This window comes from Triticum urartu, unplaced genomic scaffold (assembly GCF_003073215.2).
Source record: "Triticum urartu cultivar G1812 unplaced genomic scaffold, Tu2.1 TuUngrouped_contig_10068, whole genome shotgun sequence".
In the NCBI taxonomy this organism is placed as follows: Eukaryota; Viridiplantae; Streptophyta; class Magnoliopsida; order Poales; family Poaceae; genus Triticum; species Triticum urartu.
Window position 1 is genome coordinate 1 of NW_024110899.1, and position 10,941 is coordinate 10,941.

At 43.9% G+C, this 10,941-nt stretch overlaps 1 protein-coding gene and 1 long non-coding RNA gene across 3 annotated transcripts; one reads left to right on the forward strand and one right to left on the reverse strand.

Annotated features, from left to right (window-relative positions):
* Positions 1–8: 8 nt before the first annotated feature.
* On the reverse strand, positions 9–4,679 carry LOC125526429. The gene is made up of 7 exons (XR_007291670.1): positions 4,452–4,679; positions 4,050–4,331; positions 3,093–3,219; positions 1,943–1,993; positions 1,494–1,585; positions 1,321–1,411; positions 9–105 (listed from the first exon to the last, which is right to left on the reverse strand). It is a non-coding gene; the product is annotated as an uncharacterized LOC125526429 (long non-coding RNA).
* A 275-nt stretch (positions 4,680–4,954) lies between these two features.
* LOC125526428 lies at positions 4,955–10,941 on the forward strand. 2 transcript variants are annotated; one of them, XM_048691141.1, is made up of 6 exons: positions 4,955–5,938; positions 6,046–6,234; positions 8,141–9,252; positions 9,924–10,073; positions 10,145–10,193; positions 10,920–10,941. In XM_048691141.1, the coding sequence occupies exons 1-3, from the start codon at positions 5,144–5,146 to the stop codon at positions 8,450–8,452; spliced, it is 1,296 nt and encodes a 431-aa protein (XP_048547098.1). In that variant the 5' UTR covers positions 4,955–5,143; the 3' UTR covers positions 8,453–9,252; positions 9,924–10,073; positions 10,145–10,193; positions 10,920–10,941. The 2 variants fall into 2 exon arrangements, with proteins under 2 accessions (XP_048547098.1, XP_048547097.1); XM_048691140.1 differs by having other exon boundaries at positions 10,145–10,935.

A 10,941-nucleotide genomic window follows, 5' to 3' on the forward strand; every position in this document is an offset into this window, starting at 1 on the left:
GATGTGCAGCCAACTCTTCAGAAACCCATTGGATCCTTGGCGAGCACACACTTCTCTAAATGCCCATCTTTTAACATGGTGATCTGCTCAACATTGCAAGCCGACCTGCAATCACAAAAGCAAAGCATCAGCATTAGAATAGGAGGAGGAAGTAACTAAATCAGAGGAGACCCAAACTTTAAATCCTAATACAATGGCACACGCACACACGCGCGCGCACGCACACACACACAGACACACACACATGTCCACACACATACACATCTTTGTCATGAACAGGATATGGGAAAATCTGATATATTACTAAAGAGTGGCAAAGGATAACCATCTACATTTAAGTGTTGCTTGTTAATTAGGCAATTTAAGAATCAGCCTCCATAAGGCAATAAGTGCCACTGAGCTACAAAAAGAACAATATTTTCCTCTTTATTAAACCAGAGAAATGATGGACCAGTTGGCTGGAGATGAAAAGAAGCACGCCAACACTTCTATGTTACAGAACTGAACGCAGAATGCAGACATTTATTCAATAATTACAGAATCAAGGATACATTGGATTTGAGGCCACAAAACAAGCCTGAAATAAACATGAAATAAAGACATAATAAACCATAGCATATCTCAACACGGGTATAACCCGCAAGACTCTGGGCATGCTTGTCACATGAGAGCAAATAAAACGACATTTTTCTGTCACAACTCCTATTTGTTAGCACCTCAAATACCAAATAAATCACAGCCAAGAAAGAAATCATTAAGTAGCTAGAGAATATACAGAACCCTCTAATAGGACAAAATTAGTGTAATCAGCAAGGTACTACCACTCTCTCCAATATGAAAGAAGAATAAATAAATCATATATGTGCACTGCCCTAGTTCTATTCTCAAGAAATGTTAGTACACATTTTAGTGTAAAAGGAAGGGAAAACTAAATATAGGCTTAAGAAATACTATTATCTTATTATCATCACTTCTGTCCCATTCTTCAGATGATTTAAAGTCAATAGGTGCTTCAGCAGTATGCACACAACAGGACCAATTCGGCCATTATAGCAAGAATCACACACAAAAAGAGAAGTGGAAACTCCCTCAAGCAATCGCCCAAAGTCAGGTTTGGAATCTAATAGGATAAAATCAAGAAACTTCAATCTCAGACTGAAGCAAGAACCAGTATATAGGAATGATTCTTAAAATGGTGATTAATAGAAAGCACTGGCAATACAGAATGATGCCCAGTATATAGGAATATGATTACAAAAAAAGACTGAAGCAAGAACACAGGTAACAAGTGAGGTGCAGATGTGAATGAAGATTCCAAACCTGTGTGACGCCCTTGAACATAGCTTCATATACCACATTAGTATATCAACTTCAAGTCTTCACCATATTTGCCCATCAAGGTTACACGTGCCTACATCACAAGCCAAACAAACCACAAACATGAACATCTAGCTCACAATCGCATACACCTGAACAAATAATGCCTTGCTAACCTTCCAATGAAGTGGTCAACGGCTAGGAGGTGGATCCATGCGGAAGCGACAGCCATCTCGCTCACAAACACTCACCAGCTAAAGTAAAACCCCTACAGTACCAAGAAGTAGAATCATGTCACATCTAAAAACAACAGCTGCAACAATCTGCAAGTAAAACAAAGAATTACACACACTTTGGTAGAAATGCAACATATGTTGTTTGCCTTGAAGTGAAGAAAGTTTAATTTATTAAAATAACAACATGTTTCACTGAGCCCAGAGTAAGAACTATGAATTATATCACATTGTCCAAAACACCACATTTGGTATAGGTAAATTTCAAAACATCATCGCATATAGTATTAATTAGCAATGAACGATTTCTTCATATAATCTGTAAGAAAATGTGAAAAGAGCACATAGATAGAAACAATGAAGTTGAGATGAAGGTACCAAAAAAGGCATACCTAATGTGCGTAGGTAAGTTCCATTGAACCAGAAAGAGTATAACAAGTTCACTGCACGACAGAAAACACATGTGTTACGAATACTTCAATCTCCTTTGTATTGCCATATAAAAAGAGTAACAGTAGTGTGCCCACATAAAGCCAAAGCTAAGATATCTGGAAAAGGCCGAGTTGAGTAGAACAAAATGTGAAACTTGATTGCAGTTAGTATCACAAAGAATGCTTCAAGCGACCATACTTAATTTTGAACTGCTTGTCAAAATTGAGTCAAGCAAACCATGATACCGCCACAACAGATAGGGCGACAACTCAAGCTCTTGTTATACAAAGAAATCAAATAACTGGATTCAATGATCCTTGATGATACATTGCACTTAAATTTCTGCAGAAGTCTGGGAAGGCAACTAAGTTCTGCTATGTATGGTTAGAACAAAGTCGCTCTGAGGAATTTGAATGGCCATATTTATGAATGTTCCCAAGATAAGTTTTTACATCAGTTTATTATGTCGAAAGAGAGGTGGGGCGCTGGCCAGCATCCTCTTCCAGCTCAGTGCAATACCCACAAACAGTGTACCCCTTTAGAAATAATGAACCATTACAAATGCAGCCCCAATAAAAACAGAACCATCTTCTGATAACTAAATGTGCACCTTGGCACACCCTAGTCAGGCCAGTGGAAGGTTGTGGCGATAAAAATACACGTATGAACAAACATTAAATACTGAAGATGACAAAAACAGGGAAAGATAGAACGAACAAACATAGAATGCATTTTTTTTTCATTTCCTAAAACAACCAATCTAAATGAAATATTAAGCAAATCTCTGGAATGAAATTTAGAACCAAGATTTCCTGATATAACAGAAGGTCAAACTTAGGCCTTTTATGAAATAATAACTACATGCAAATATCAAACAGACAATATATCATTACCCTCCTCTATATCTTAAGAAGAAAGAGCAGATTGTATGCTTAAGTTGGAACTGAAACTGTATGCTCAATATTTCTGAAATGGCACACTCAATATGTGCCTAATCATATCTATCAAATGCCTTTGTCAAAGAAACAGGGTAAGTACTAAGTACTCGAACAGAATAGGAAAAAGGCAAGGTATCGTGATGGTACTACTCCATAAAGCAAGTTTCAATACCCTAATATCACTTTCGTAGCGGCGTGGACCAAAAAGGAAGAGGGGCCTCTTCGTCCTCGACACCTCCTCCTGTCTTCTTGCTCAACTCCGACATGCTCAGGAGTTGGGTTCTGTAGCAGCAACGGATCTGGCAGAGGTGTCCACGGGAAAGGGTATCAGCAACATCAAAAATAATAATTACGCATCACGAAGTGGCTTAACTCTGGAGGAGCATGGTATTGGTGGTTGGCGCCATAGAATGATTGTGCAAGTTTTGCAATAAACACACCCATGGGTGACTTATAAACTGCATAACCAACTAACCAAATTGAATCATCCAACCACTCAAAGTTCTTCCAATAAATCACACTAAAATTTATGTTGCCTTATCATCTTGTCAGTCTGAAACTTATATTTTTTTTCATTAGGTGAAATTTTAACATCCTATAATCCTTCACTAAATTGCTCTTCAATAAATACTAAAACTAATTCCATAAAATTCCTAAGCAGTAGAAATACTACTTGTATGTGCTCTGAATAAATGTCAACAACTCCTCTCTCAGGCTCAATCAACTCATATGCATGTTTTTTTCTTCTCATAGTCAGATGAATACTTTCCAAATACAATATTGCCAAATTAATAGCAATCTTGATAATTAGCACACAAATATATGATACAAGATGATAAAAATTAAGAACACAGCTAGTTAAATAAAAAAAGTTTAGGAAAGGCATGAAACAAATGCTCCTGGTTGGCTAGGAAATTAGAAATTGCAAGCTTTTGCTGCAGCTTACAAGTCATGAGCAGAAAATTTAGTTTCCCTTTCCTAATCCGGCCCAATCAATACAAGAAACTGAAGTGTAAGAAAGAGATACGTAATGAGGATTAACTTCACGAAGCGAAACATCTAACAAGACTACAAACAGATGGGATTTGAGTTCACGAGGAGGTTCATGGAATCGAGAAAATCCCATTACCTTCCTGCACTAATCACACCCAACAGCCGGAAATCGCAATTAGACGGTGTGGACAAGGCGCCGTTGACCTTGGCATGGCTGGTTCGTTGCCAATTGGGGAAGAGAAACCAGAGAAGATCACGCGCATGCAGCAAGCCAAGAATTAGTCGATCTGTTACCATTTTTTTCCTTTCTCAGAATCAGTCGATCTGCTACATGGGCTAACCATCAAGTACGTATAGAGGAAACAAGCCATCGGCCGGCCCTGGTCCCTCTGCTCCATACGCTCAACCTCGCCACAATCTGCGCCATCAACAACACCAAGTGGTCAGTGCACGAAGATTAACCAAAGAAATTGAGCAGTGAACCAAAACAAAATTTGCCTGAGAAGGAAAAGGAGAAGAGGACGATGCAAGGCTGCACCTCATGGCCAGCGGGAAGCGGAGCCGCGCGTGGGGGCGAGAGAGGAGACGGAGAGGAGCCGCCTGAATCCACCGGAGCCGCGCCGGCGACGAAGCCGATGCCCAGCCTGAAACCCTTGCCACGGCTCAGGGTCGCGAGCGAGCGCGAGAGGCCGTGCACCGTGGATCTGGCCGAACGAGAGTAAGAGGCGGAGCACCTGCCGTGTGCACGCGAGGACGACAGAGTGGATCCGGCCCGCCGGGGGGAGGGCGTGGGGAGGCGGGGAAGAGAGGAGTTTGGAATGGGAGGGGGCGGCGGCGGCTCCCTCGAGGGAAAAGGAAGAGGGGACGAAGCCGATTGGGGAGGAACCCTATGGGTGTTGCACTTTTATACAACATAGTGAAATTACGAAAATGCCCTCGGCGGGGCACGAGAATTACGCGCGGTGGCACGAGATCTTTACCAGCAGCAGGTTTTTCGATCCGATTTCGATCCGACGCAGTTTTTTCGATCCGACGGCGCAGATCCCTCCACCTATCGATCCAACGGACGAAAACGCATCAAGGGAGAGATCCAACGGCCGAGAGTGCCTGATCGCTGAGGAGCCTCCGGCATCCCTCCGGTTCATATCTCTTGATATATAGGTGATCGAGCCGATGTACCTGCTTCAACTTTAATATTAATAACACCACCATCCAAAGTTCCAAACCCTAATGGCAGGACCGCCGCCGGCATGGGGGGCTGCAGGCGGGAGGGACCTCATAAGTGGACTCCCCGACGACCTGCTCCACGAAATCCTCGGCCGCCTCCTATCCACCACCGCCGCCGCGCGCACCAGCGTCCTCGCCCGTCGCTGGCGCCGCGTCTGGGCGGACCTCCCCGAGCTCGTCCTCGGCGACGACCTGATCGGTCACGATTCCTTGTCCCTCGACGCCGTCGACGGCGCGCTTGCCGCCCACCCCGCCGCCCACGTCCACAGCCTCAAGATCACAGTGCTCTACGACACCCCCGCCCACTGCGTCGCGTCGTGGCTGCGCTTCGCCTCACGGCGCCTCGCGGGCGCGCTCTACCTCCACGTGCGCGCACCTCGTTCACCTTATCAGTGGGAGCAATGGCGTGCTCGCAAGACCGCGGTTCTCGAGCTGCCACCGTGCGAGGGAGCGACGAGCATAAAGTTTCTCCTCCACGGAGTACCGCACCTCCTCCTCCGGCCACAACCACCGCCGCCGGGCGGGGCCATGTTCCCGGCGCTGACGGACCTGGAGATCAGCGGGGCCACCATGGAAAGCAGTGCCCTAGGAGCCCTCGTGTCCACGCAGTGCCCGTGCCTGCGGAAGCTCAGGCTGGCGTTGCTCACGCTGGTCGCAGGAGTCTGGAGCACGTGCCCTCGTTTCGTCTTCGCCGACTACGGGCGACATCTCCGGCGGCTGGAAGTCATGCGGTGCTCTGCCATGGCACCTCTGATGCGGTGGTTCGACTCGGTCGACGAGCTGCGACTCGCCTACATTGTGCGTCGCATTCGCATGCATGCATTGACTATTATCGGCTTCTGTCGTCCGGTCGTCGAATCCTTCTAGTAGCAATTAATTCGTTGAGCTATTGGTTCATTTGTCAGGTACCAGAAGACGGATGGAACTGGAAGAGATTCTTGGATGACGCGACCAATACTCTTCCCAAGTGCTCAACCTTGTGGGTATCCTCAACCGGGAATAACCATGGCTTTGTACCAATCGTGCTGCGTCTCCTCAGGAGAGGGAATGACATAAAGAAGCTGTGTATGTCATACACATACATACCCTCTACGGTAAATTTCGAAGTTTACTTAGTTGTTAAGTTTAGCTGGAACTAAGTTGCTTGATTTTTGATAGTTTACAAAGAAATTTGACCAGATTATAAGGAAAACCGGGCCAAAATAATTTTCGAAATTTGATCCATTTTTTGAATTTGGATCAGTCGATTTCTTTGGGAAGGAAGAAGGAGGCAAGGCCTCATCGAAGAACGAGTTGTAGCCGGCGGAGGCGAGTCCGAAGGTTGGTTCGGGTGCGGGTGGGTGGGAGGTGGGGTGGGGGGCTTGTCAAGAAATTATGATGGTGTGCCGGTTTAGAGAGATGGCCATGGGTGGGCAACATGGTGGTAAGGGAAGGGTGGGGTGGTGGAGGCAGGCGGATCGGTCTGGGATGGATCGTTGGCGGTCAGATGAAGAAGATAACGATCTATTGGATCTTGATCCAGTGCTTGATATAGAGGGGAAGAAATTGATTGGTCCTCTGGAAAAATTCAGGCAATAGGTCGCTCCTTTATTTGTTCAAGTTCTCCATCTCTCAGGTGGCGACTGAGAAATTGTTAGTCGATTAAGTTTGAGGACGGGGTGTCGACCCGTTGGCTGGGCAGCCCACCCAAGTTCGAGTCCCGGCGACGCGCGGTGCTCACGGAGTTTCTCCTATAAAGAAAAGCCAACAAGGGTTAGCCCTTGAGTTGGTCTCATTTTTTTTAAAGTCGATTAAGTTGCATGTAAGAAAGTTTTTCTTTTTTTGCTGAAAACATCCGTTCCATTAACAAGTGTGTACAAGAACCAGTAGTCACCAAATCTCAATACAAAATCAGGAGCAAGCATCCAAACACCCCAAATAAGTACTTGAGAACTCGCGATATAGGAGTCTGACTGCAACCCGTGTTCCACAACGAGTGAAGAGCTCCTGAAACAGGGATACCGCGACAACGTGAAGAACGAAGATCACTAAGCGAATGGGCAAAACGAAATACTAAAACAAGGAAAATTCAAGCGAATGAAGGCCTTGATCTTCCGGAAGATACCCCATTTGACGCCATGTCATGTTCATTGCCTTTTATAGCTTGTACGAGGAGTTGCATGTCCGTTTCAACGTGAACCTTTGGCATGCGTTGCACAAAAGAGTATCATATAATGCTATTGATTTGGTATTCTAAATGTTGATATATTTTTCTGTAAACTTGGTCGAAGTAATAAAGTTTGACTTTGAAAAATCTAATATGCCCCGTACTTTAGAACGGAGCGAATATTTCGCATTCTACCTAGGAACAAAGACTACCTTATTTATTAGTTCTTGCAGTAACACATATTATAGTGACTGTCTTAATTCTTGAAACCGTTCATGTTTAACCACCCCCGCTCTATCTGATTTGGTGGAGGCATTTTTGTGTCAATTTCAAGGATGGTACGGTACACAAAGTATATTGTATTTTACTTCTCTGTATCAAAATATAAGATGTTTTTGCAGTTCAAATTGAACTGAGAGTAGTTACTAAAAACTGGGATTATATATACAAGTAATGGTTTGTTATTATAAATTCCCACTTTTGGAATGACTTCTCTGTTGTCTTATTTCTGATCTATATTTTCCTTGCTCTTTTGGATTCCCCTGTTTTCCCAAATGTTTCATATTCCTTTCCATTTTCCGTTTTTATTTGTATAGTTACCTTGTTTTATGTGTTTTTATTGGATTTGATCCAATTCCCCCCAAAATCTGGATGTCGCTGATGCTGTTGCTTTTGCCCGCATGGATAATGCGCACAAAAACAATGTTTGAGACTTGAGGATTGTCTTGTAACTATATTGGTGTTCAATGTGTTACGTCCATATAGCCTGCGATAATATGCTTAACCTCAGTTATGTTTTGTCCATGAATAATATATACTCCTCTCTAATAATAGAGTTATTATTTATTTTCCAGATTTTTGGATCGCCAATGCGTCCTTGTCACGCACCAAAGAGTTCCATGGCGGACAACACCATCCTTGATTCACTTGAAGAGATAGAGATTGATTATATGAAAGGATCAGAAGATGTATTTGTGGAATTCCTAAAGCAGCTGATATCCAATATATGGAGCATGCCAAAGCTGAAAAGTGTGGAAATCAACATGTTGCACTCCCCTTCTTCCCTGAACGACGTGGTACACGAGAGGATCAGCGCCATGTTCCCTCCGAATATCAGCGTCAGATCAAATGCGTTTCCCAATGGAAGACCGCACCAGATTATTTGAAGCTATTATTTCTACATAACCTGCGTTTTTCATTTTTCAATTTTTTGTTGAGAAACTACCTGATATATACGTATCTGAGATTGGACCATGTGTAGAAAATTGAGAACATAAATACTCCCTCCGCCCAGATTAGTTGTCTTAGATTTATCTAGATACGAATATATATATAGACATTTTTTAGTAGACGGGGTACTAATTTGAGGCGGAGGTATTGAACATATAAACCACGCTAGAGTACCCGCCATTCTAGGGGCACTCCTCGCGCGAGACGTTTTTGACCGCAGGATGAATTCACCACAGTACATTTTTGGCTCTGGCAGATGGTCAACCGTTGGCCTTTTCTCACATTAGTGTAAGCTTATAGAGAGGATGATGGGTGGGGCTCGTTGGTTGTGGGGTCATGCGACTGATGTGAGTTTCCTCCAGTTTTTGGTACGCGAGAGCCCCCCGCAGCCGCATCCCTCTTCTCGCGCTTCTTCCTCCCCACGACCCCACCTCGCCCCGCGCCGCCATCTCCGCCTCCTCTCTCACGTCCTCCCTGCCGCCATGGCCTAGCCCACCCTCGTCATCGACCTTCCCAAGCCCACTCTCTCTCGAGGGTGCTGCTGGTTGCAATCTGGACGAAGAAAAAGAGACCCTGGAGAAGTTAGAGCGTCCTGGTGGTGGCTAGATCGATGCGGTCGACGACGAGTGCCAGTGAGCGACGGGGAGGCCCCTACCTCTCCGCACCTTCTCCCAGGTTCCCGATCTGGAGCGGGTGGGACGGACACCGGCGAGGCCAGCCTCCCCTTGACACGAAGGTACTCCCCCTCTCCCCTTTGTGCCCACTCTTTCTTCCCCGACCCCTCTTTCTTGTTACACACAGCCATTGGGGCAGCACACCATATGAATCCGAAGTTAATCACGTGCTTCTTGCCCCCCCTCGCTCTCCCCCTCTTCACACGTACTCTCCTGGATTTAGACAGATTTGATTTATTCTTGTTTCCTTTCCAGATTTAATTTCATCCTTGTTTCCAAGCTCTTCCCTTGCATAATCTATTAATTAATGACTTGTACATACGTATTTTATCATGTCTACTGATAATCTCATCACATTACAATTCATACATGAGTTTATTTTATCTTGTCTCCTTCAAGTTTGTATTTAGGCTGTTCATTTTTCCTTTTTCAGATGTATGCCATGTATGTGTAGCCATGGTTCTGAAACACCCCCATTCCTTCTCTTCCTATCAATTTTCTTTGATTCAGTTATTTGACTAAATGATAATGTATGCCCCAGGGTTAATTAGTACCTAAAATGCTACCTTTGGTTTGTGAAAAAGATCTAGAGTGGCTTCTGCAGCTCCTGTTATGTTTCATTGATTCAGTCATGTAGTAGGATAGTTCCACTGGATTTTACTAAATGGTTTTGTAGCTTTACTTAGTGAAAATGCCTCAATTGGTTTCTGCAACATTGCTTGTCTGTTGGCAGCTGGAGCATACTTGGTACATGAGCCTTGCCGTGAGTGGTCGTGCACGTGCAACGGTGACCTCGACGAGCAGGGCAATGTCCAGACACGAGTAAGGCACCAAAGATGACTGGAAGCACTCAAAAAAGTTTACCACGCTGGAGCTATGTCAGGTACCTACTGTTCTTTTATGTTGTGCGTTTTCTATTTCCCATCAGAAACTCATACCATAATCAATTTGCAGGTTGTATGAGGGCAGTTAATGAATATACTTGCGACCCTTTTACTCTCAGGTAAATCACTAATTATTACATGCTCTTTCGACCCTTTGTGAAGATAGAACGGAAATATCAGCTTCACTCTGCATTTCTTATAGATGTACCTAGGAGAAATGCAGAATTAAGAAGAGCTATTTTCAGAACACCACTATCTGTATCTCTCTATATATGCGGAACTCAGAACTCTTTTTGAAGATGGATGGATGAACTCCCTTTCCATCTCTGCTTTTTGTCAGTACATGATTGTGCACCTCCTATGCCTGCTTAATTGTGTGTTCATTTTGTTAATCAAGAAGCATATGATTTTATGGCTGGGTACGTTGAAAATATATAAAACCTTTCTTCTTTTGGATAATCTGTTTCCCTTTCGCTAATCTTTGTTACTTGCCTACACATCTATGCATACTATTCACTACTGCTACCAATCCCATGCTTGTTTGTTCAGATACTTGAATGGTGGAACATGGCTTTTGTTCGATGGCGATTTTCCATTCTTTGTATGTGTTGCATTCTTTTGTCCAAAAATAGAGATGTACTTTCTGCAAGAAGAAAATGCTAAGTCTTTTACTAGCAAAGATGTCGATCTTGCACATTTATCTTTCTACGCACAGTCTCACTATCATCTTGTGTAGTTTATTTATAGCGGTTGAGTACAGAATTTTAGCCCTCCTATTTTAGAGTATGAATCGGAATCTAAATCAGCAATTGTAAAAATGATCAGTAATTGTGCTTACTTTTCAGACTCTCCTCCTTTTTCTTGCTG

Bases quoted from the DNA above. Each gene is read 5' to 3' on its own strand.
- LOC125526428 (XM_048691141.1), top strand. From the start codon at position 5,144: ATGGCAGGACCGCCGCCGGCATGGGGGGCTGCAGGCGGGAGGGACCTC. The intron at 5,939-6,045 runs GTGCGTCGCATT...TTCATTTGTCAG, and splicing joins AGCTGCGACTCGCCTACATT to GTACCAGAAGACGGATGGAA. The intron at 6,235-8,140 runs GTAAATTTCGAA...TTTATTTTCCAG, and splicing joins ACACATACATACCCTCTACG to ATTTTTGGATCGCCAATGCG.